Below are 26,954 nucleotides of genomic sequence, written 5' to 3' on the forward strand. Positions count from 1 at the left end.
TGTTCTTCCTGGCCTTTGTCAATATTTGAATCTCCAACTTCTGATGTACACATTTTTGACTTATTTTTCTAACCTGGAGTTTCAGAAGAATTGGACAATGGAGCAGATGCTTCAGCTAAGGCAGCTAATGTAGCTAATACTGATGTAGAGGAGTTTCCAAACTGAACAGCAGATACACCCGTTTCATCTACAAGAAAGGAGAAAACAGGTTTGAATCTTTAAGGAATTTAATCTAGTGCATTTTTCTGACAAACTACTTTACTTTATTCAACTATTAAATGAAGCTTAGATAATATTAGTTTTGTGAAAACAAGCTTGGATAGCATTAGCTTTTGAAAGGTCATATTGTAGTATGTTTTGCAATATCACCTTTCTTTATTTTTCTCATAAAAATTTGATTTGTGCCAATTATAAGAAAGAAAACCAAGGTGGCTAATATAATCTTACCCTTATTCTCCAACAGTCCTTTCTTAAAAGGATGTATACCTACTAAAGAATAAAATCCCAACAGCTATCCTATATGCATCTCAATACCTGTTGCCTTGGATGAATTTTCTGAAGATACCAGACCTGTTAGGTTCACCACCCCTCCAGGTCCAATGATAAACTGCGGTGTTGCAGCATGTATCGTCACAGTGTCGGGACTCTCTGGGTTTGTGTTGATTTGGTTCTGCATAGCAATCTAGGCGACAAATTACCAGAGCTGTTTTTCAGAATTACAACCAGAACATACAGCACAGACTTTTAATATCATACAAACACAAATATAAAGGAACATTCTGTAATCTAAGAATTATATAGTACAAATGGAAAGCTTTGTTTATGGTCTATTGGAAGTACAGAAGTAAATCATAGGTATGGATTTATATCCTAAGTTTCCTGATTAGGTAAAGCAGCAAAATCCCGTGAGGAGAAATTAGTATCTGAGAGACTTTTACAGGACACAGTTGAAGGAATTCCCTGGTGGGCCAGTGCTCAGGACTCTGTGCTTTCAATGCTAAGGGTGTAGGTTCAACTCTTGGCTAGGGAACTAAGATCTTGCAAGCTGTGCAGAGGGGAAAGAAAAAAAAAATATATATATATATATATATAATATATATATATGTATTACAATTGAAAGATATTCTGCTGCCCTGTAGTTAGAGAAAACAAATTACTTAAATCAAAATTATGTTCTCTACTATGTTTGGCAATATATAACACTACCTATATAAAGCACTTCCTTCCCAATTGTTCTCCATCCCCAATTCTAGGCCCCAAACTGCAGTTAGAAGAAAAAAAAATTGAAAGAAGCACAGCATGTGTTTATTTCCCTGAATATACAACATATTTTAAGTAACTAGCTGAACGTCAATAGACTCATATGGTCTTATAGAAGAGTTCTACTGGGAAGAAGAACAAGAAGCAATAAGTAAAGAAGATAATTTACATCAATGTTGTCTAGCTAAAGAAAAGAGAAGTAATGCTGGTTATTAGGAAAACTTGTCCAAAAGCCATAAATAACTGTGTTCATAAACAGACTTTTTTGAGGATGGTGAAAAAATAAAAGAAACCAATCAGAATGATACAGACTACTATTACTCACCAAGGGGACATTATTATGAATACTTAAAAAAAACTTCAGTGGGAGGACAACAGAGTTGAAAAATGATATGGTATCCAAAGATTCAATAAAATAATTAATAGAATAAAATGTCTAGAAGGGAAATTTAGAACCTTAAAAACACCGAAAGTCATCACTTTATCTAATCTTCTAATGTTACATGCAAAGACTATGGTCTTATAATTAGGAAAATAAACAGTAATAAACAAAAAGGAAGTGAAAGAGGAATAGGTCTGTCCAAAATAATGTCCAAAACGAAAAACTATAAGCTAAATAATACCCTGAGGAAACCAGGGTCGAAAAAGACACATCTATCCCATTGTTCATTGCAGCACTATTTTCAATAGATAGAACATGGAAGCAAGCTAGATGGCCATCGACAGATGAATAGATAAATAAGTTGTGGTACATATACACAATGGAATATCACTCAGCCATAAAAAGGAACACATCTGAGTCAGTTCTGATGAGGTGGATGAACCTAGAACCTATTATACAGAGTGAAGTGAGTCAGAAAGAGAAAGATAAATATCGTATTCTAACACACATATATGGAATCTAAAAAAATGGTTCTGAAGAATTTATTTACAGGGCAGCAGTGGAGAAACAGACATAGAGAACAGACTTATGGACATGGGGAGAGGGGAGGAGAGGGTGAGATGTACGGAGAGAGTACCATGGAAACTTACATCACCATACGTAAAATAGACAGCCAACGGGAATTCGCTGTGTGGCTCAGGAAACTCAACCAGGGCTCTGTATCAGCCGAGAGGGATGGGGTGGGGAGGGAGGTGGGAGGGAGGTTCAAAGGGGAGGGGGTATGTGTATACCTATGGCTGAGTCATGTTGCGGTTTGAGAGAAAACAACAAAATTCTGTAAACAACTATCTTTCAATTAAAAAATAAATTAAAAAAAAAACCTATACGCTAAATAGTTAAATCATCTGTATGACAGAGATCATTATTATTTTCTTTTTTATATTCTATTTTATTTTCTTAAGTTAAAGCCGAAAGTTACCTGTAGTATCTCTGCTAAATCTTCATTTCCATTGTCTATTGAAATATCAAACGCCGTTTTACAAAATTTACTTTGCGTGTGTACATCAGCACCGTATTTGATTAAAAGTTCCACCACCTCTTGATGATTGTGTTCCGTGGCCCAATGTAAAGCTGTCATCTTCAACATGTCCTTTGCATTAACATCAGCACCATGCTATAAAAATATTTCAAAATAAGAATATTCTAAAATGTGAAATATAAAAAAGTCCTGGTATGAAAATATTAACCACTGTGCTTTAAACCAAGAATTTGCTACTAACATGATTAACTCTTATTTCTGTGTGCTGAATAATCTACCTGTTCCCAGAATCACCATACATCTGCTAATTTAGTCAGTTTCCTATTCGGGAAGGCTTTCCCGATTGCCTTCTTTCTAATTTCTCAGGAATACAGCAATTATTTTTTCAGCCACCCAGTCATGAGCACGAAGGACTAAAATGGCATAAGGAGTGAAAGAAAACTATATGGCTTCTTCCAAAACCCACCAGCCCCTTATTTACACAAAAATATCCTTTGCTTTCAAAACCAGTGCAATATAATGAATTAATAGGGATCTTTCTAGAGGTACACTATTCATAATGGTAGTCACATATGTAGTTTGAATACAGACGCTGTGTGCATAAATACACAGGAATTCAAAGACATCACACCAAAAAAAGGATGCGAAACATCTCAGTAATAATTTTATACTGATTCATACTGAAATAATTTTTTACATATACTGAGTTAAATAAAATATAATATGAAAAACTCTTTTTTACTTTTTAAATGTAGCTAAGAGAAAATCTAGAGTTACGTATGATTCGTGTTTATGGCTTACACTCTGTTTTTTTTTAGATAAGTTGATCTAGAGGCTAGAATAAAAAGGATTAAGAATATCTACATCTAACACTCTCTGGTTCAAAGAATTTTCTCTCTGGCATTTAGATAATTAAAGAAAAAGCCCTGTCCATACTATTTGTTTGTTTGTTAATTATCCAAACTAACATTCCCTTCAATGTACATTTAAAATGTGTTGAGTAAGACAAAGTTATGGGTCGCTGACCATAGCAAAGACTAAGATCTAAGAAATCAACTGTCTGACTTAACTTTAAAATAATTTTCATTTAAATGAATGCTTACACACAAAAAGTGAGATAACGGGGGTAGAAAAGGCAGACATTCAATCAAACTGAGACAGGCTGGGACCTGAGACCCTTTGCTGCAGTGCCTACACCTGGACAAGTAACTCCTCTAGCTACAGAATACAAAGGAACTATAGGGACTAAAAATAACTGCATGTGCGATTGGGGCAAATTATGAACATTAAATACAAAAACACCAAAATCCCAACTGCCACTTCTGAGGTGTTGGGAGCAAAACCCGGGTACTATACACAGCTCCACCAAGGGGGAGGGCAGACCGCTCAAGCAACCCTTCCTACCTAACGGCTGGACTGGCCCCTACCCTCACCCCATTTAAGGGACCAGCTTCTCCCTCCTCAGAAAATGAGCAAGAGAACCTATTCCCTATTTTTACTCCCTCATGCTGAAGCACAAGCCCTGCCTGAATTTCTTGTCTGGTCTCTTACTAATTTCTATTGATTAAGGAGTCCAAGGACCCTGGCCAGTAACAAAACTAGTTCCCTTCTCCCTCTTACAAAACCACTATGGTTTTATAAACCTTTGTGGGCCGACTTTCAAAAGCAAAGTACAAAAAGAGAACACATACCTTAAGCAAAACTTCCACTATGCTGGCGTGGCCCTCGGAGGCAGCCATATGCAATGGTGTTCGGTCCACTTTGGTTCTGGCATCTCTACTTACACCAGCTCGGAGGAGTACTTCTGTGGTGGAATAATGTCCATACTGTGCTGCCAGATGAAGTGGAGAAGTTCCCAGCTACACCACAAGAAAAAAAAAAAAATCCACATGTATAGTCATTTTTAAATATACTTCTTTTTCTACCTTCTATTTTATATACTGTGTCCACAGAGCAAACAGATTATCTTTTTATCAAATGTTAACAATAGTAACTCAAAACTGAAAAGGAGTAATTTTTGCTGATCAGTCTCTTCAAAGGAACCTTCAAGAAGTCCCATTCGTTTCTCAGCAAGGAAGAAAAGTCAATATTTCATTTAATTCAAACATGCTTTATTTTTTTTTTATCAGATAAATAGTCTAAACAAAATTAATTTCATCAGCAATTAAGAGTTTGAGAAATTTTTGAGTACTAGGATGTTTTCCCTATACTATTCACACAAAAACTTCTTTTCATCTAAGAAACTCATATCAATTAAATGTTAGTGTATATTTTTACATTAAACTGTTTCACAGGAATTAAAGCACCTCAGTAATCTTTTTAAAGGAGTTCATACAGTCATTTTTCAAGGGAAAAATCTGATCTGAGGTGCACTGCCAAAGGTGAGTTAAGACAGATCCAAAATTCACAGCAGAAACTACCACAATATTGTCAATCAACTATATGTGCCGATAAAATTTTTTTAAAAAGAACCAAATCAAGAGCCCAGTTCTCCTGAAATTGATTCCATGTGGCCCAGTCACTACATTAACACAACATTCATACAAGGGAAATACATACTAATATGTGAAGGAGAGCCTTATCAGAGAGTATATTCTTAATAGATGATAATTAGAATTATATTATAGCCTAAGCATTTAGAAGCACAGAAAGTCCCTACAACTCTATGATTATCAAGGCATTCATTTTAAAGAACCAAGAGAGTTCACTAGAACACGTGATTTGCTAAGACCACTACAGTAATAATAGCAACTAAGGCTTTTGTTTCCATAGCAAGCACTATTCTAAGGCCTTTACACTTATTATCTCATTCAATCTCCTTATAACATAGGTACTATTACTATCCTCATTTGGGAGTAAAAGAAACTAAGCACAAAGGTTATTGATATGCCTGAAGTCACACAGCAAGAGTCATAATACAAAGCGAGGCATGTGCTCTTAATACATGGTAAAAATGGAAATCACTTACCCTTGGAATACTTATTTCATTACTATTAAAAGCCTTGTATTTTTAAGGGATGGTCGTTCCAGCAGATCAAAGAAGATTCTTAAAGAGTCCTTTCTTTCTCCATATTCTGTTTCTTAAACTGGCCCTTTCTATACTCTTAAATTCTAATATTTAATAAGTATCTCAGCAGCCCATTTAGCAGCCATGAGCTCTACTTAGTATGATATAAGGTTTATTTTATTTCTTCTTCTAGAGACCTTACCTTTTTGGTTGATGATACAAAAAATACATACATATATTCATACATATATGTAGTTTGAAGGGAAAAAATTAGGTAAACACCATCACAGTCTAGAAATAAAACATTACCAAAATTTAAAATCTTCCTACATGCCACTCCCTAAAAAACCCTTCCCTCAATCCCTGAAGTTGGAGTAAACATTGTTTTACTTTGCTTTTTTTTTTATTACTATATATCTCTAAGCAATATACTTCGGTTTTGCCTGCTGAGCTTTATTTAAATAGAATCGCATTTGATGTATTTCCCTGAGACTTGCCTTCTTTTGCTTAACATCATAAGATTCACCCATGTTGATGAATTTAAGTGTGGTTCACTAGTTTTCTCTGCTTTGCAACTTTCTACCAAGTGAATAAGCCACAATTAATTTAACCAATCTATTGCTGAACATTAAAATTTCCAGTTTTTTGTTATTATGAATAATGCTGCTATTAAAAATGGTCTTATACATGTCTCAAGTATATGAACAAGAGTTTCCTTTGGAAATATTCTTTGAAGTTCAATAGCTATTCCTTAGGGCAGGTACATATTCAGACTTACAAGGTACTGCCAAATTGTCCTCCAAAATGTTTGTATCAATATATGAATCTCCTCACCAACAGCTGGTACTGCCAGACTTCTTAATTTTGTTTTTGCTAATCTGGTGAATATGCAATAGTATTTCATGATTTTACTTTGCATTTACCCAATATTAATGTAGCTGAGCATCTTTGCATGTTTATTGGTCATTTAAACTTTTGCTTTAGTAAAGTACCATATCAAGCCATTTGCCCTATCTTTGTCATTACTGTCATGAGAATTTCTATGTATTGTTGACATTAATTTTTCTTAAGGTTTTTTTGTGTTTTTTCAAGGTTTATTTTTTTAATTGACCTATAATTGATATACAGTATTAGTTTCAGGTATATAGCATATGATTCAGTATTTCTAGAAATTATACTTCATTAAAACTTATTATAAAATAATGGCTACAATTCCCTGTGCTATACAATATGTCTTTGTCGCATATCTATTTTATACACAGTAGTCTGTATCTCTTAATCCTATATCCTATTTTGTCCCTCCTGGCTTCTCTCTCCCCACTAGTTTGTTTTCTATATTTGTGAGTCCAGTTTCTGTTCTGCTATATAATTTGTTTATTTTTAGATTCCACAAACAAGTGGGATCATACAGTACTTGTCTTTCTCTGACTTACATTGCTACAAATGGCAGAATTTCATTCTCTTTTATAGCTGAGTAATATTCCACATCTTTATCCATTTTTGTGTTGGTAGACACTCAGATTTCTTTTATATCTTGGCTATTATAAATAGCACTGCTATGAACATTGGGGTGCATGCAGCTCTTCAAATTGAGAGTTTTCATTTTTTCCAGATAAGATACTCAGGAGTGAAACTGCTAGATCATATGATAGTTCTATTTTTAATTCTTTGTGGAATCTCCACACCATTTTCCATAGTGGCTGCACCAGTTTACATCCCCATCAACAGCGCACAAGAATTTCCTTTCCTCCACATTCTTGCCAACATTTGTTATGCGTAGATTTTTTTTGATGACAGCCATTCTCACAGGTGTGAGGTGATCCCTCACTGATGTTTCCAGGCTTTTTTTGTCTTGATGTTCTACAGGATCACTATGATGTGTCTACATGTGTACTGATTGTTTTTATTAATCCTGCTGGAGGTTTGCTGGGTTACTTGAATCTGTGAGCTACCATCTTTCACCAGTCTTGGAAAATCTAAACCATTATCTTTTAAAAATAATTTCAGCCCTATTCTTACTCTCCTTGTAGATTTATGATCAGATATATGTTAGACTTTCTCACACACTAGCCTTCATGACTCCTGACATCTTTCATATTTTCTATTTTTCTCTGTGCTGCACTGTGGATGATTTTTTTTCTACCTTTCAATTTACTAATTCTCTCTTCAGCTGCTCCTCATCTGTTATTAAAATCTTGTCTACAGTCCTTATAAGTCTGCTTAATGCTATCAGTTGTTCCAGTGGGTTATTATCCAAGTTGCTTTGTGTCCCTGTGTCTTCAATTATTTTTGACCATTCATTTTCCATGGAATTTCATTTGTGGATATAAAGCCTGGGATGAAGTAGGTTCCTCCAGAAAGAATATTCATTTGCTCACGTCGGAAACCTGGGGGAACTTCTAGTCCAAAGACCACCTTAAATTCATTTTTCACTTCATGGTTTTGCAGAATACATAAGTATTTGTGAGTTAAGGCCACAAATATTTGACTCCAAATTTATATCAACAAAAATTTTCCTCTCCCCATTTGATACTTGGATCAGGCTGCTTCATTTGTCTTGCAGTATCCAACAACAGGGGCAAGGGCAGGCAGGAGGAAGGAGCGGGTATTTCTGGTTTACCCTTACCATGAAGGTACATCTCTCTGGGATTCCAGTATTATGGGGAAAGGATCTCTATAAGACTTCTCTCTGTGAGCAGTCTCAGGTCTTCCTCTAAAGTCACCTATGCCAGGGAGGTGGGAAAACCAACAGGCAAATAAATGTACTGAGTCGGAAAATGTTCTAAGATTGAAATTTCTCTGGCTCTGGCCTTCGCTTGGTTTTTCAGGTTGATAATGCCTGTCTAACTCATTGGTGCACTAACAATTTTTTTTTTAATATTCAGCCAAAAAATATTTATCTTTTAAAGACAGGCGCTGAAATCTATGGATGAAACAAAATGGTTCCTGAAATTTACTTTAAAATAATACAAAATAAAGAAAGAAAGTGGGACTATAGAGAAAACAAGACTCATTTGATTTGATAATTTTTGAAGGGTATGCAGGGGTTAATGTGTTTGAAATTTTCCATAATAAAAAAATTTGTTCCGAATAAAATATAAAAAAGAACATGGAACAAGTAAGCTAAAAACAACAAAATCAAAACTCTGGAATTTTTAGTTGTTACCAGTGGCAGAATTAATCCAGATTCTTAACCCTCCATACTACCAAGACCATCCCTTTTGATTTACCTACAGAATTTAATAGTTATGGTTTTTATCTTCTTCACAATTGCCTTCTATAGTTACTAAGAACTCCTTCCCATTCCTTTCTTCCTTCTGGGTCACGTTTGTAATAGTTTCACAAGTATCAATTGAAATGCAAACATTTTTACTTTTTAGAATCAATTATAACATTAACACCAAATTTGTTTTTTCTGAATTATAAATCCTACCTGTGCTATTTATAAGGCCTTTAAATTAAATCTCAAGCAGCTACATTTTACATTCATCCTACATTACTGAAATCCATAATTTAAGGAAAAATCCATGGTTGGACAGAATATTTGGATAAGGTTGTCCAATATTTTTTTTAAAAAACTATATGAACCATTCTCTTTAAAAAGCTAGCTATAATTCTAAAACTGCAAACAAATTTGCAAAGAAAAAAATTACTTTTCACCATTTATAAACACAATACTGACTAAACTTTTAACTGGAAAAACAAAAAGTAAGAACAAGAAGAAAGGAAAAAAAAAAAAAAACCACAACATTAAAATCATTCTTTACCCAGTCTGTAGTAAAAGGAGCTCCATTAGCCATCAAAATACGAACTTCATCATCTTGACCTGCTCGTGCCGCTTCTAAAAGCTTCTTTCCCAAATCTACCAGGGACATCTAAACAAAACACAGATGAATTTAACATCTCCATTTATATATTATGACATGACTTCTTTCCCCTTCTATCTTTATTAATAAGTCATTTCTCAATTATCTCTTTAAAAGGTTGTGATACAGTTAATCTGAAACTACAGATCACACAAAAGTAATTTTTATTCGAACTTTGGAAGCAGATTTTTATTAAACTTTTACCTAGGGCAATAAAATTAGTTTGAATTCTCTGAACATAGCTGGTAAAAAAAAAAAAAAAAAAAAATAGAAGAGGTAAGAGGCAGAGAAAGCTTGTGTAGAATTTAAAAGCAGCAACAAACTGTTTTCACTGGAGGAGTTGCAGCAACAAAATTATCTCACAAATATAAATAGAAGTAAAGTAAATACATTACCCTCTTTAATTGGTAAAAATTTTAAATAAAGCTACCATAACTTTCTTTTGTAACAGTAAAGGTGCTCAGAATTTGAAAATAAGTATATTCAATCCTTGTATAGGCATTTGCATGTATGTTCTTTCAGAAAAGGCACAATTTACATTTAATGAAAATAAGGAAAAGAGAGTCTAATAGTATTATCAATAGAGTATGTGTCTCACTAAGCATCTATAAAGTAAGTATGCCCTGTACCTGAAATCCTGAATACAAGATACACAAGGTATCTGGAAAAAACTAATGTCACAGTCTAGGGAGTAAGTGGGTATGTGTATTGTCTTGAATAAGAAATACTGAAATATCTGTTGGGGAAAAAGCATAACAGGAATACGTAGGGAAAGAAAGATTTTCAAGTATCAGAAATGCTCGAATCCAAAGGAGAAGAAAGTTCCCAAATCCAGAAAGACTGTTCAATGATGTTATATGTATCCACAGGAAAGGCAACAGGGAGAATTTGAAGGTTGTGTGGAAGGGAAGATAGACACACCTTAAATTTACATAAGAAACATGCCTAGCGCATGAATTTGTCTCAAAAAGTGAATACTCTTTGAGTTGAGGGGAAATAAACTATAAGAGAGCAGTGTCAGGTTGATTAGTGTATCCTAGTCTGCTATGAACAAGTATTATCTAGGAAGAGGGGAAAGGCATATATGTGTGAGAAGGATGTTGACAGAGAGCAGAGAGGTTATTTACACCAGAAAGGAACAGAATGCATCACACAGAGGTGTTAGGAAATCTAAAAGGGCTGATTAAAAAATGCCCCTCAAAGAACATGTTTGTGCTTAAATTATTCTATTTTTTAGTAGATTTCATAACATAGAAATACCAAACAGAAAAAGTAACCAGAAATAGATGTTAATACTGGGAGGCTCACACAATGACTAGGTGAGATGCTTATGTCCAAAACAGGCATTTGTCACTAGACAGGAAAGAATTTCTTATAGCTGTTCAATTTGTAAGAGTACAAATAGTTTATAATATAACCTATGTGAAGAATAAGAAAAACAATCATATGCTCTTGTGGATTTTATGTGGGGAGTTTTATATGCCTTTTTGTGACACAACATTTTCACCCTTTAATTTCTGACATTCTTTTCTTTTTCCTCCTCTTCTCTTATTCATAACTTGCTGTAGTCACTGGAACCCAAAATACTCCTTTATCCCACTAAAAATACTAAAATCAAAAGAGGTTATTGTTCTTCAATGAAGAATTTTTCCTAGGGAATATGTACCAGCTAGATGTGAATTAACATCATACTCACTAGGCAAAGAATCTACAATAATAATGTCCTACAATAAAGGCAGGATAAGGTAAAAAAGAAAGACCCATGTTCTACAGAAGCACAGCAAAATCTAAACTGGCCATACTAACTAACAGAGATAGTAATGGATGACAAAATTTCATATTAAGCTGCTTTTACATGAAATAAATCTTTCTCCCAAATATGCATTTTAAAACATGTCTTACATAGTAATAAATCAATTTGCATTCATTCAGCACACATACTGCCTGATGGATCCTTTGGATATATGAAGGCATTTTAGGGATAACTTGGGAGGAAGGATGTGATGAACACTTAACCTGCATTTAAAGGGCAAGTGTCAGGGATACTAGAGGTCCAGCAATGCAGGGAATAATCCAGTATACAAAGAACTGTCACATGTTGGTTGACTTTCAAAGGTCCCACTGAATATATCTAAAACTAGAAATAACTAATAAGTAAACAAAATGTATTTTCCCACAGTATTAATGTATCCCAAATTTTCTAGAATGCAACAATTTATCTCTTTCATTCAGAACTTAAAGAGTTTTTCACCATTTTGGAAAATGATGTCACCAATGCCAATACCACTTGGGTACCTGAATCGCCAATATAATACTATATTGTAACCAGCTTTCACAGTTATCACATTCATAGTGATTCTATGTACAGGTACAAGCATTTCACTACCTTCTGCTTCACTTAGTATAATCTGCTCCAGTACTTACATACTGAAATACACATATTATTATAAACTGCTTTCCTTCTACTTCCCTTTATCTTGAAATTAAGGAAATACAATGATTTTTAAATTGTACAGATAATATTAACCATAGCTTTCATTTCAGGCTAGGAGAGTGGGCAAAACAAAATATTTATTATAAAAGCAAAACTAATGAATATAATAATATTGAAAAATCAACAGAAGAACATACATGTGAGATCAAGTAAGACCAAAATCAAAGATGCTCTAATTTTTTTGTCAAGATAGTAAAAGTTAAGATGATAAAAATACTAAAATATAGCAATTTCACTCCAACTTCTCATCAGACAGGAACCATGAACACCACAGTAGAATAATTCCGACCCTTAGAGGAACTCAATTCTGTTAGGACAACAAAATTGACCAAGGGGACCATAGCTCCACATCAAGCATCAGTTTACTTATTTCATTATCTATATATTAAATCCTCAGAGATAAAGAGTTAGATTTATATAAAATCACTTAAAGACTTAGCAGAAAAGATTGCTTTTTTGCTTTGGCAAAGTGACAAATATCTTTCCCACAAGCAAATGGAGAAGCCTAATTCAGGTCATTAAATTTTAGTGAAGGTTTAAAATATTTAGTGAAAATATATTATGTATATGGTACTGAATGCCATTTAGTTTAAAACTCTCTTCTTGAGAAGCAAACAAAACAAAACCCACTGCAAAAAACTTCCTCTTGAATTTCTTTACTAATTCTAAAACAGCTTATCATAATCTGATATAAACCATTTTTAAACTCCAATTAAAATGTATGTTAAGATCTATACAGCAACTTCAAAATGTCTATAAACTAGCTACTTTTTGTTCAAAAGTACCTGCTGAGAGGGCCATCTAGTGGTAACAGAAATTACTACAAGTAATTAATTTGAAAAGAGTCTTATTTTGTTTAGAATTTCTGTAATTCATAGTTTAGCAGTAGCCACAGGACTGGAAAAGGTCAGTTTTCATTCCAAACCCAAAGAAAGGCGATGTCAAAGACTATTCAAACTACCACACAATTGCACTCATCTCACACGTTAGCAAAGTAATGCTCAAAATTCCACAAGTCGGACTTCAACAGTACGTGAACCAAGAACTTCCAGATGTTCAAGGTGGATTTAGAAAAGGCAAAGGAACCAGAGATCAAATTGCCAACATCCACTGGATCATAGAAAAAGCAAGAGAATTTCAGAAAAACATCTATTTCTGCTTCATTGACTACACTAAAGCCTTTGACTGTGTGTATCACAACAAACTGGAATATTCTTCAAGAGACAGGATAGATGTCAGACCACCTTACCTGCCACCTGAGAAACCTGTATACAGGTCAAGAAATAACAGTTATAAACAGACATGGAACAACAGACTGGTTCCAAATTGGGAAAGGAGTATGTCAAGGCTGTATATTGTCACCCTGCTTATTTAACTCATATGCAGGGTACATCATGTGAAATGCCAAGCTGGATGAAGCACAAGCTGGAATCAAGATTGCCAGGAGAAATATCAATAACCTCAGATATGCAGATGACACCACCCATATGGCAGAAAGCAAGGAGAAACTAAAGAGCCTTTTGATGAAAGTGAAAGAGGAGAGTGAAAAAGCTGGCTTAAAACTCAACATTCAGAAAACTAAGATCATGGCATCTAGTCCCATCACTTCATGGCAAACAGATGGGGAAACAATGGAAACTGTGACAGACTATTTTTCTGGCCTCCAAAATCACTGCAGATGGTCACTGCAGCCATGAAATTAAAAGATGCTTGCTCCTTGGAGGAAAAGCTATGAACAACCTAGACAGCATAGTAAAAACCTGAGACATTACTTTGCCAACAAAGGTCCGTCTGGTCAAAGCTATGGCTTTAAGTCATGTGTGAATGTGAGAACTGGACCATAAAGAAGGCTGAGAACCAAAGAATTGATGCTTTTGAACTGTGATGCAGAGAAGACTCTTACGAGTCCCTTGCACTGCAAGGAGATCCAACCAGTCCATCCTAAAGGAAATCAGTCCTGCATATTCATTGGAAAGACTGATGCTGAAGGTGAAACTCCAATACTTTGGCCACCTCATGTGAAGAACTGACTCATTGGAAAAGACCCTGATGCTGGGAAAGATTGAAGGCAGGAGGAGAAGGGGATGACAGAGAATGAGATGGTTGGATGGTATCACCAACTCAACTGACATGAGTTTGAAAGTGATGGACAGGGAAGCCTGGCGTGCTGTAGTCGATGGGATAGCAAAGAGTCGGACACGACTGAGCGACTGAACTTAACTCAGAGTTCTTACGGAGAGCGGAGGTGCTGCTATGGCTTTCACTGGGGCCGGCGTGACCGCTGTGGGGATCAGCAAATGAAGCTCCCCAAATTCCAGATAATGTGGGAGACTGGCTCCAGGGTGTCTACTGCTTTGGCACCATCAGGAATGACTTCCAGAGGAACTTGATTCTCAATTTGGGACTCTTTGCTGCAAGAGTGTGGCTGGTCAGATATTTGAGTGACATTGACCTAAAGGTACCTCAGCCTGAGGTCTAGCTGTGAAGACACATAGAACCCCTGTGCTGTCCTCGATCCTTCCAAAAACAGCCTCCAATCCATGACCGTCACAAGACTTGCCCTGATGGCGACGAGTTTGATTCAGATGGCACCTCCCTTCCCGGACAGACTTCCTTTCTTTGCTGAGTCCGCTCATGACACCCTTCTCTGGCCAGCATGCAGGCTTCAGCTAGTGCTGTCTTCTGTTCTGTAAAATGCTGTACACAGATCCTAAGTTTCCGCAGGGGATGATCTTTGCTCTTATCCTGAGGAATAATCTAATGGTATTTTAACAAATAAAGCGTGTACACAAAAAAAGAAAAGACCCTGATGCTGGGAAAGATTGAAGGCAGGAGGAGAAGGGGATGACAGAGGATGAGATGGTTGGATGGCATCACCAACTTGATGGACATTGAGTTTGAGCAAGCTCCGGGAGTTGGTGATGGACAGGGAAGCCAGGCGAGCTGCAGTCCCTTGGGTCGCAAAGAGGCGGAAACCACTGAGTGACTGAACTGAACTGAATTCATAGTTCAAAAAGCTATTGTGAGAATTACAGCATTTACTGGATATGAAAATTCTCCATAAAACTGAAGTATTAGTTCCGTGAACTGTTATTAACACTCAAAAAAGAAAATGAATTAAAACACTTAGAAAATGTAAGCCTACTATAATATACTTAATAATAAACTTTGTCTCACTCAAAATTTTAGAATAAAATTTGCAATGTCACCCACATGCTCAATGAGTACAATTATAAACCCAATAAAATTCTTCAAGTTTTTCACCAAGAAATTTAACACTATATGTACATCTAAAGCTTTTGAAATTTTCACACTTTGACCTAGTAATTCCACTCACAGAAATCACAAGAAAACGATTTGAAATATCAATGTATATATAGTAGTGTTATTTAAAATAGGAAAACACTGAAATGCCTTACTACAAACAATAGTTAAATTAATATATATCATAAATATTGTAGTCTTTATATTTTTTTACTTTTTTATGGATAATTTTGAGTATATATAAAAACAGACACAAGAGTATAATAAAATTCCACACAACCACCATGGAGCTTAAATACAGATTTTGCCCAGCCCATTTCCCATCCACACTCATAAATAAAAGATACTGTAATAGAGGAAAACAAATCTGACTCCATATTGGATCTGTTTCTTTTACCTTAACCTTACCTTGTATTCTATTGCTTTTGCTACAAGTTAAGAATACTGCCTATAGGGACTTCCCTGGCAGTCCAGTGGTTAGGACTCTGCACTTCCACTGCAAGTGGCATGGGTTCGATCCCTAGTCAGGGAACTAAGGTCCCACATGCCTTAAAACGTAGCAAAAAAAAGAAAAATATACAGGATAGCCAGTTCTCAAGGCTCTGACCTTTAAAGGTGTAACAGTTTTCTATTCAAATAGAGACCAAAAAATGCAGACTATATTAATAGCTCTTCTCCCCACCTTTGGGCATCTATACGCAACATTCTACCATAGTGCTGTAGGTCAATTATGCTTCAAAAACAAACTCAAGGACACAGATTTGTTGTAACAGGAGGCAGGGGTGAGGAGAGCGGGGTTGGATGAAAATAATAAAAAGGTACAAACTTCCAGTTACAAGAAGTTGTAAGTAAGCACTGGGGTGTAATGTGCAACGTGATTAATATAATCAACACTGCTGTGTGTGCTTAGTCGCTCAGTCGTGTCCAACTCTTGCGATCTGATAAGACTGCAGACACCAGGCTCCTGTGTCCATGGGATTCTCCAAGCAAGAATATTGGACTGGGTTGCCATTTCCTTCTCCAACACTGCTGTATGTTATATATAAAAGTTGTTAAGGGAATAAATCCTAAGAGTTCTCACCACAAAATTTTGTATTTATATGAGACGGTGGACGTTCACTAAATTTACTGTGGTAGTCATGATGTATGTAAATCAAATCATTATGCTGTTCACCTTGAAATTTATACAATGCAGTATATCAATTATATCTTAATAAAACTGGAAAAAATGAATACATATATAAACATGTATATGTTTAAATATATATATATGGCATTCTTTTAGAAAAACTGCATGCAATGAATTTTCCATTATGAGACTGGATAGACTTTCCTTCTAAAAACTATAGGAAGATATAGCCTTGGTCCTTGTAAGGCTAGAACTCTATTAGACCTGGACCAATACACAGTTTTGAATTAACCAGGAAAGCACAACTTACCTGTTTACTATAAAGTGAAACCAACCAACTGCTGGCTGTTGTAAGGCACAAGAGTGAAGCATCAATATCCAACAATAAGAATGCATACACTTTGATCTTTTCTTTCCAAGATTTCTATTTCCTTCCTTCCTCTCCACTACCTCTACTCCTGTACACTCATAGCTTCATACTTTACACATCACAATAGCCTCTTAGCTGACCTAACTGTGGTTTCTCCAGCCTGCTGCCAGGCAATCTCCCTAAAATACAATTTCATTCAATTTAAATATTTCTATATGTGAGTCTCTGGGGGGCTTCCGCCAATACAGGAAACACAAGAGACTCAGCTTCTATCCCTGTGTTGGAAGGTCCCCTGGAGTTAGCAAAGAGCAACACGTTCTAGTATTCTTGCCTGGAAAATGCCATGGACAAAGAAGTCTAGCAGCCTATACAGTCCATGGGGGTGCAGAGTCGGATACAACTTAGCGACTAAACACACAAACGTATGTGAGTCTCTACCCTCAAAGAATTCATCATCTAGTAGAAAAGACATACATTTCATGACCTCCTTCTCTAAAATTCTCATCAGTACAATCATTTTGAAGAACAATTCATCAGTATCTAGTCCAGCTGAAGAAGCACCTGCCCACTGATTTAGAGATTTCACTGCTAGGAAGCTAGCCTATTTCCTTGTATACTCTACAGCATGTGTACAAAGAGAGCAACATGTATGAGAACGTGTATAGAAATACTTTTTGTAATAGAAAAAAATGAATAAGAAACTACAAGCGATTTAAGTGTCAACAGAAAAATATTTCAAAAGTTTTTATTACAAAAATTTTCAAATATAGGAAAGTATATGTATATGTGTATATGTGTGTGTGTGTGTGTGTGTGTATGTACACAAACACACTTAACCATGTGTCCATCACCCCCATGCTAAATTAAAAGTTGGCCATCTTGCTTCATCCTGCTCCCTTCTAAAAACAAATGTACTTTAAAGCTGACAAACACTATATCTGGTTGTTACACCTCTAAATTAGTTTTGGTGGTGGTTTAGTCGCTAAGTCGTGTCCAACTCTTGGCAATCCCAGGGACTGTAGCCTGCCAGACTCCTCTGTCCATGGGATTTTCCAGGCAAGAATACTGGTGTGGGTTGCCATTTCCTTCTCCAAAATTAGTTTTATTCTAAATAAATTCATGCATCCTCATGTTCACTGCAGCATTATTTACAACAGCTAGGACATGGAAGCAAACTAAACATCCATCAACAGAAAGCATAACGATACTGTGTATGTGTCAAGTTTTATCATATTACTTCAAGACCAACCAGAACTCTGTGGATTTGATCTGACACCATATGAATATTCAATTATCATTGAACCTTTTGACTAACACTTTTAGCATCCATTAATGATCCTGGCCCAAGTCAATTATTCCGTAACAGATTGTAACAAATTATGATTTCCAATTCTATAATTCTTTCTGTATTTATTATCTGACATTCCTCATTAACTATAATATAGTTTCTACTAAAAAGGCAGTTCAAATGTTTACTGATTTTCAGAGTAAAGAACAAGTATAAATGCCATTTCCATTTATTCTGGGTTTTTTTTGTTTCTATACATTACTCTCTTTATCCTTTTTCATCTCAATCTGTCTCAATTTTGGATAAGAGCTTCTTCAGGTTGGCTTTCGTGTCTGTGAAAGTTTTCCCACTTGTGACAGAACATGTTCCAGTTGCACTATGTGTGTTTCCCGCCACAATCCTGGAATCAGTCATTTCTTGAGGAGCTCTGGATCCTAAGTAGAAGTTTTTTAAAAACCAAAACTGGAGCAAGAGCAGTACTCATTTTTACCAAAGGGACACACTTTTTCTAGGTCTTTTCAATGGACAGAGCTAAGAAAGAAATATACATTGAGGTAGAATTAAGAAATAAATATTTTAAATCATAAATTCATACTGACATTTATAATTCAATTTAACACTGTCAGGTTTTTTTGCTTTGTTTCTTTGAATTGAAAGCTAGTATCTCTATTGCCTCCTAATACATAAACATAAAGTGTCTCAGCAGTAAAGAATCTGCCTGCCAATACAGGAGCCGCAGACTCAGTCCCCAGGTCAGGGAGATCCCCTGGAGAAGGAAATGGCAACCCACTACAATATTCCTGCCAGGGTAATCCATGGACAGAGTAACCAGGCAGGCTATAGTCCATGGAGTCACAAGTCAGACACAACTGAACTGACTGAGCAGGCACACACATAAGCATAAAGCTTACGGATTTTACCCTACAATATATATCAAATGCTGTCAAAATAAAAATATCAATAATTCCTAGGCACACATCCAGAGAAAACCATGATGTGAAACAATATACACATAATAGATTATTCATTCATAAAAAAGGAGTGAAATAATGCCATATGCAACAACATGGATGGACCCAGAGATTATATAGAGTGAAGTAAGTCAGAAAAAGACAAATATCATGTGATATCACTTATATGTAGAATCTGAAAAAAAAAAGGTATAAATCAAATTTTGTTTTACAGCAACACAGTACTCAGCTATGTGAAAATACTATTTTATTTTTAATTAAAAAAAAATGAGTAACCTTTTCCTCTGTAGCAATCAAGTCAAAATTTCAACCTACAGTATAAGTTTGTGTATCAACTACTTCAACCTCATACATTCATTTCATCCAGTTTTCTAACCTCCCACTTAATAATCTCCAACAGACATCAGAATCTAATAGTTCTTCCTCATTCCATACAAGCCCACCTTATTCCAGACCTCATGATATTTCCCATTTGCAATGGTCACGACCCTTTTCTCCAAATCCCAGATTTCAACCAACCCATTTCAAACATTCCTTTTCCCCAATAAGCTTTTTCTTAAATGAGCTAACTCCTCAACAATTCTACCTTTCCATTTTTATCAGCAATTTATGCCATAATCTGTACACTTCCTCTTCGTTCATTAAACAAACGTTTACTTAGCACACAGTATCTTCCAAAAGAAAGGCAAACAAAAAAAGACAAGTCCCTAACCCCACAGAGCTTGTGTAGTAAAGGGAGAGCCTGTCAATTAATCAATCAACTAGTTAAAGTAGTAGTAGTGATAACTGCTATGAAGAAAATATAAGGCAGGGTATGAACATGGAGAGTATTAGATTAGGGACAGAGAACTGCCATTTAAGAAAAGTCTAAGGTCAGGCCTCCTTGAGGAGGTGACATCTGAGTAGAGACACAAATGAAGGAAGAGGCAAGGCAAGGAAGGATCCCAGAGAAAAGCACCATGATGAATATAATGATCTTTTAGCAACTCAACATCTAGGGAATTCTCCTCATCAGTCTCGAAAGGCAGAAACCTCCACCTATTACTGAAACTAGATAACTGCTTTCCCAGCTTTCCTTGCAACTGGGATACAGTCATATGATCTCCTCTCCAAAAGAGAACTATCTAAGCTGGAATTTAACTTAGATGGTAGTGCCATTAAAAAAGCAGGAAGTACATGGAATCCATTATGACAAGAGCAGCAGCAGATTCCAATGACAGTAACGACAGCAGATTCTTTCTGTGATGTATTCCTTTCCTATAAAATTCACCAGAGGTGGTTTCTGGTGCTTAAAGCTAAGAATTCTGACTGTTCCTGGTGATTCAGAGAGAGGCCAAGCACTGGGTTGGCCAAAAAGTTCACTCAAGTTTTTCTATAAGATGTTACATGAAAGCCCAAATGAACTTTTTAGCCAACCCAATATAAGGGCCCTGAGATAAAAGTAGAAGAATAGGATATACAATCACAAAGGTATGAATAGGCCACTTCATGTAGGGCCTTATAGGCACTACTAGGGAGTCTGGATTGTATTCAGTTTACTAGGAAAATGTTAAAATGTTTTAAACTTAAGGGTTGTGATGTGATTGAATTAGTTTTTAAAAAAACTACACATGTTCGGATGTGAGAGTTGGACCATAAAGAAGGCTGAGAGTCAAAGAATTTGAACTGTGGTGCTGGAGAAGATTCCTGAGAGACCCTTGGAGAGCAAGGAGATGAAACCAGTCAATCCTAATGGAAATCAACCCTGGATATTCATTGGAAGAACTGATGCTGAAGCTCCAATGCTTTGGCCACTTGACTGATGCAAAGACTCAACTCAGTGGAAAAGACACTGGTGGCTGGGAAAGGGGAGGAGGAGAAGGGGTCAACAGAGGAGGAGATGGTTGGATGGCATCATCAACTCAATGCACATGAGTTTGAGCAAACTCCAGGAGACAGTGAAGGACAGGAAAGCCTGGCATGTTGCAGTCCATGGAGTCACAAAGAGACACAACTGAGTGACTGAACAACAACTCATGTTATTATGTGGGAAATACACAGTGGCTGGGAAGAACTGAGACAGGAATACCAGTTATGAAAATATTTCAGGCTGATAGTGCTGTGTGCTAGGATGATACCTGTGGGATCATTTGGACATTTCTACCTTTAAGTACTATCCACCTAGGTTTAAATCTAGCATCTTATTGTATGCTTTCCACTGTTCTCTGTTCAGTTTCTGTTCTTTCTTGTCTTCTTTCAGATTGATTTTTTTTTTTAACATTCTATTTCATCTACTGATTTGGAAGTTATATTCTTTCTTTAGTGGTTCCCTAGATATCATGCCATGCATTAAAGTCTAAAGTTAATCAAAATCTTTAGTTCCCCCTTCCCCCAAAACCTACAGAGTTTAGAAGACCCAACCAACACATCAATCAAACGCAATGTGGGGACTCTGTTTGGATTCAGTTTGAAGAAACTAAATGTAAATTTTTAAAAGTCACTTTTTTAGGGCACTGAAAAACTACTTGCATGATACCATTAATGATGGATACTTGTCACTATACATTTTTCCAAATCCATAGAATGCACACAACCAAGAATGAACCATAATGTAAACTATGGACTTTGGGTGATTATGATGTGTTAATGCATGTTCAATTGTAACAATGTACTACTCACTCTGGTGGGGGATACTGGCAATGACAGAGGTTATACATGTATGGGGAAGGAAGATGGTGTATGAGAAACCTTTTTATTTTCCCCTCAATTTTTCTGTGAAGCTAAAACTGCCCTAAATTTAAAATAAATTAAAAGATCATTTGGAGATTTGAAACACTGCTTAAATGTGTATTGATATTAAGATATTAATATTGATAATAAGAAACTGTCTGGATCTGACAATGATATTTAGTTTAAGTTTATAACATTTTAGGGTTAAAAACAATATATTTACAGATTAAATGATGTGATACTTGAAATTTGTTATAAATTGAGGGATGTATGTGGAACCAGATTAGCCATGAGTTGATCACTGTTGAAGTTAGTAATGAATATGTGGAGTTCATCATACTCTTTCCTTTTATATCTTTAAAGTTTTCCACTTTTTTTTTAAATTTACCCTCCTTCTAGACAAGGACCCCAGAATCTAGAATCCCATTCATTTCTGTTCTGCTTCTGTCTTGTTTTTTAATCCACTAGATAATTTTTACTGTTCTATACAGTCCTTATTCCTTTTCATTTTCTAAATATACATCACTTTCTTTTTCAGCCCTTCATACCTTTTATTTTGACCATGTGGGGTTCATCCTACCTGATGTATATACTTTAGGACTGCACTAAGGTGCATGTAACCATTTAAATTAAAACTTAGTTTAATTTTAGAAAAATTCAGTTCCTCAATCACACTAGCCACATTTCAAGAGTTCACCAGTCCTATGTAACTTATAAGTACAATACTGAACAGCACAAAGAATATTTCTATCATCACAAACACTTCCAATGAATGAAGCTGGTTTAAATTATCTTTAATCAAAGTTGGTAACAATCTGTTTTTGTTTAAAATATCTTTATTTCCACCATCATTCTTCAAAGATATTTTCACTGGGCATAAAATTCTAGGTTGACAGGCTTTTTCCTTTTTTTTTTTTTTTTTCATTTCATATTGCAGATATTATTTCACTATCTTTTGATTTATATTGTTCAGAAGTCATCTGTTAGCCTAAATCTTCCTACTTCAATGGTTATCTTTTCCTTCAGCTACTTTTTAAACTTTTCTTAATGTCATTGGTTTCCTGCAATTTCATTATGATGTGTCTAGGTGTGAATTGAAGATGGCAGTGCGGAAGGATGTGCACTCATCTTCTGCAAGAACTCCAAAATTACAACTCTCTGCTGAACAACTGTCAAAAGGAGAATGTTGGATCCCACCAAAAAAAGATACCCCACATCCAAGGGCAAAGGACAAGCCCCAGGAGGATGGTAGGAGCGGCAAAATCACATTTAGAATCAAACCCATACCCACCAGAGTCTCTCAGAGGGCTCAAACAAACCTACTGTGCATCAAGACCCACCCAGAGACCCCAGAGACTGAGCCAGAACTGTGTTTGAGAGTCTCCTGTGGAGGTATGGGTCAGCAGTGGCCTGCCGCAGGGGCAGGGGCTCTGGGTGCATCATACCTGGGTAAGGCATAAGCCCTCATGGAAGAGGTCACTATTAACCCTACCACAGAGATGCCAAGACTTACATAGGACTGGGGAAACAGATTCTTGGAGGGCACAAACAAAACCTTGTGCATAACAGGACCCAGGAGAAAGGAGCAGTGACCCCACAAGAGACTGACCCAGACTTGCCCATGAGTGTCCAGGAGTCTCCGGCAGAGGCATGGGTCGGCGGTGGCCTGCTGCAGGGTCGGAGGCACTGAGTGCATGTATGGGATCTTTTCAATGAGGTCACCATTATCTTCATTACCTCAACCATAGTTTGGTCTCAGGACAAACAACAAGGAGGGAACACAGCCCCTCCCGTCAACAGAAAATTAAAGATTTACTGAACATGGCCATCAAAGCAAGACCCAGATTCGCCCACAGCCTGTCCCTCCCATCAGAATGCTTCCATAAGCCTCTTATCTTTATCCATCAGAGGGCAGACAGAATGAAAACCACAATCACAGAAAACTAATCAAACTGATTCATGGACCACAGCCTTTTCTAACTCAATGAAACTATGAGCCATGCCACGTAGGGCCACCCAAGATGGACAGGTCATGGTGGAGAGTTCTGACGAAATGTGGTCCACTGGAGAACGGAACGGCAAACCACTTCAGTAACCCTGCCTTGAGAACCCCATGAACAGCATGAAAAGGCAAAAAGATATGACATTGAAAGATGAACTCCCCAGGTCAGTAGGTGCCCAATGTGCCACTGGAGACGAGTGGAGAAATAACTCCAGAAATGAAGAGATGGAGCCAAAGCAAAAATACCCAGTTGTGGATGTGACTGGGGACAGAAGTAAAGTCCGATGCTGTAAAGAACAATACTGAATAGGAGTCTGGAATGTTAGGTCCCTGAATCAAGGTAAATTAGAAGTGGTCAAAAGGAGATGGCAAGAGTGAACATTGACATTTTAGGAATCAGTGAACTAAAATGGACTGGAATGGGTGAATTTAACTCAGATGACCATTGTATCTACCACTGTGGGCAAGAATCCCTTAGAAGTGGAGTAGCCACAGTCAACAGAGAGTCTGAAGTGCAGTACTTGGATGCAATCTCAAAACGACAGAATGACCTCTGCTCGTTTCCGAGGCAAACCATCCAATACCACAGTAACCCAAGTCTATGCCCCGACCAGCAATGCTCAAGAAGCTAAAGTTGAATGGTACTATGACGATCTACAAGACCTTCTAGAACTAACACCCAAAAAGGATGTCCTTTTCACTGTAGGGGACTAGAATGCAAAAGCAGGAAGTCAAGAGAGACCTGGATTAACAGGCAAATTGGGCCTTGGAGTACAAAACAAAGCAGTACAAAGGCAAACAGTTTTGCCAAGAGAACGCACTGGTCATAGCAACTCCCCCTTCCTACAACACGAGAGAAGATTCTACAAATGGACATCACCAGATGGTCAACACCGAAATCAGACTGATTATATTCTTTGCAGCCAAAGATGGAGAAGCTCTATACGGTCAGCAAAAACAAGACCAGGAGCTGACTGTGGCTCAGATCATTAACTCCTTATTGCCAAATTCAGACTTAAATTGAAGAAAAGTAGGGAAAACCACCAGACCATTCAGGTATGACCTAAATCAAATCCTTTACGATTATACAGTGGAAGTGACAAATAGATTCAAGGGATTAGATCTAATAGACAGAGTGCCTGAAGAACTATAGATGGAGGTGTGTGACACTGTACAGGAGGCAGTGATCAAGAGCATCCCCAAGAAAAACAAATGCAAAAAGGCAAAATGGTTGTCTGAGGAAGTCTTACAAACAGCTGAGAAAAGAAGAGAAGCTAAAGACAAAGGAGAAAAGGAAAGACATACCCCTCTGAATGCAGAGTTCCAAAGAATAGCAAGGAGAGATAAAAAAGCCTTCCTCACTGATCAGTGCAAATATATAGAGGAAAACAATAGAATGGGAAAAACTAGAGATGTCTTCAAGAAAATTAGAGATACCAAAGGAACATTTCATGCAAAGATGCACACGATAAAGGACAGAAATGGTATGGACCTAACAGAAGATACTAAGAAGAGGTGGCAAGAATACACAGAAGAATTATACAAAAAAGATCTTCACGACCCAGATAACCATGATGGTGTGATCAGTCACCTAGAGCCAGACATCCTGGAATGCGAAGTCAAGTGGGCCTTAGGAAGTATCACTATGAACAAAGCTAGTGGAGGTGATGGAATTCCAGTTGAGCTATTTCAAATCCTAAAAGATGATGCTGTGAAAGTGCTGCACTCAATATGCCAGCAAATTTGGAAAACTCAGCAGTGGCCACAGGACTGGAAAAGCTCAGTTTTCATTCCAATTCCAAAGAAAGACAATGCCAAAGAATGTTCAACTACCACACAATTGTACTAATCTCACAGGCTAGCAAAGTAATGCTCAAAATCCTCCAAGCCACCTTCAACTTCCAGTGATGTTCAAGGTGAATTTAGAAAGTTAGAGGAATCAGAGATCAAATTGTCAATATCTATTGGATCATAGAAAAAGCAAGAGAGTTCCAAAAAAACATCTACTACTTTATTGACTAGGCCAAAGCCTTTGACTGTGTGGATCACAATAAACTGTGGAAAATTCTTCAAGAGATGGGAACACCAGACCACCTGACCTGCCTCCTGAGAAATGTGATGAAGGTCAAGAAGCAAGTTAGAACTGGACATGGAACAACAGACTGGTTCCAAAGAGGGAAAGGAATGTGTCAGTGCTGTATATTGTCACCATTTGTTTAACTTATATGCAGAGTACATCATGAGAAACGCTGGGCTGGATGTAGCAGAAGCTGGAATCAAGACTGCTGGGAGAAATACCAATAACCTCAGATAAGCAGATGACACCACCCTTACGGCAGAAAGCAAACAAGAACTAAAGAGCCTCTTGATGAAAGTGAAAGAGGAGAGTGAAAAAGTTGGCTTAAAACTCAACATTCAGAAAAGTAAGATCATGGCATCCAGTCCTATCACTTCATGGCAAATAGATGGGGAAACAATGGAAACAGTGAAAGACTTTATTTTGGGGGGCTCCAAAATCACTGCAGATGGTGACTGCAGCCATGAAATTAAGACGCTTGCTCCTTGGAAGGAAAGCTATGATCAACCTAGACAGCATATTAAAATGCAGAGACATTATTTTGTCAACAAAGGTCCATCTAGTCAAAGCTATGCTTTTTCCAGTAGGCATCTCTGGATGTGAGAGTTGGACTATAGAGAAAGCTGAATGCTGATGAATTCATGCTTTTGAACTGTGGTGTTGGAGAAGACTCTTGAGAGTCCCTTGGACTGCAAGGAGATCCAACCAGTCTACCCTAAAGAACATCAGTCCTGAATATTCATTGGAAGGACTCATGCTGAAGCTGAAACTCCAATACTGTGGCCACCTGATGTGAAGAACTCACTAGAAAAGACCCTCATGGTGGGAAAGATTGAAGGCGGGAGGTGAAGGGGCCAACAGAAGATAATATGGTTAGATGGCATTACTGACTTGATGGACATGAGTTTGAGTAAGCTCTGGGAGTTGATGATGGACAGGAAAGCCTGGGATGCTGCAGTCCATGGGGTCACAAAGAGTCAGACATGACTGAGCAACTGAACTGAACTGAGGTGTGAATTTATTTTCACTCTAATATGGATTCACTGGGATTCTTGAATCCTAGTTTGGTATCTTTCATTGTTTCTGGAAAACATCA

General features: G+C 36.8%; 1 protein-coding gene across 7 annotated transcripts in view; it reads right to left on the reverse strand.

The window, feature by feature from the left end:
• The window catches only part of GABPB1 (GA binding protein transcription factor subunit beta 1), a 62,858-nt gene that overhangs the window by 21,085 nt on the left and 14,819 nt on the right, over positions 1–26,954 (reverse strand). For 5 of the 7 annotated variants that reach the window (XM_061157134.1, XM_061157133.1, XM_061157138.1 and 2 more), the window contains exons 2-6: positions 9,456–9,563; positions 4,373–4,540; positions 2,622–2,816; positions 535–682; positions 74–187 (exon numbers count right to left, since the gene is read on the reverse strand). In XM_061157134.1, the coding sequence (XP_061013117.1) occupies positions 74–187; positions 535–682; positions 2,622–2,816; positions 4,373–4,540; positions 9,456–9,563 (733 nt within the window). The remainder of the gene's footprint in view (positions 1–73; positions 188–534; positions 683–2,621; positions 2,817–4,372; positions 4,541–9,455; positions 9,564–26,954) is intronic. The other 2 variants (XM_061157137.1, XM_061157136.1) reach the window with 1 other exon arrangement.

This window comes from Dama dama, chromosome 12, assembly GCF_033118175.1.
Source record: "Dama dama isolate Ldn47 chromosome 12, ASM3311817v1, whole genome shotgun sequence".
In the NCBI taxonomy this organism is placed as follows: domain Eukaryota; kingdom Metazoa; phylum Chordata; class Mammalia; order Artiodactyla; family Cervidae; genus Dama; species Dama dama.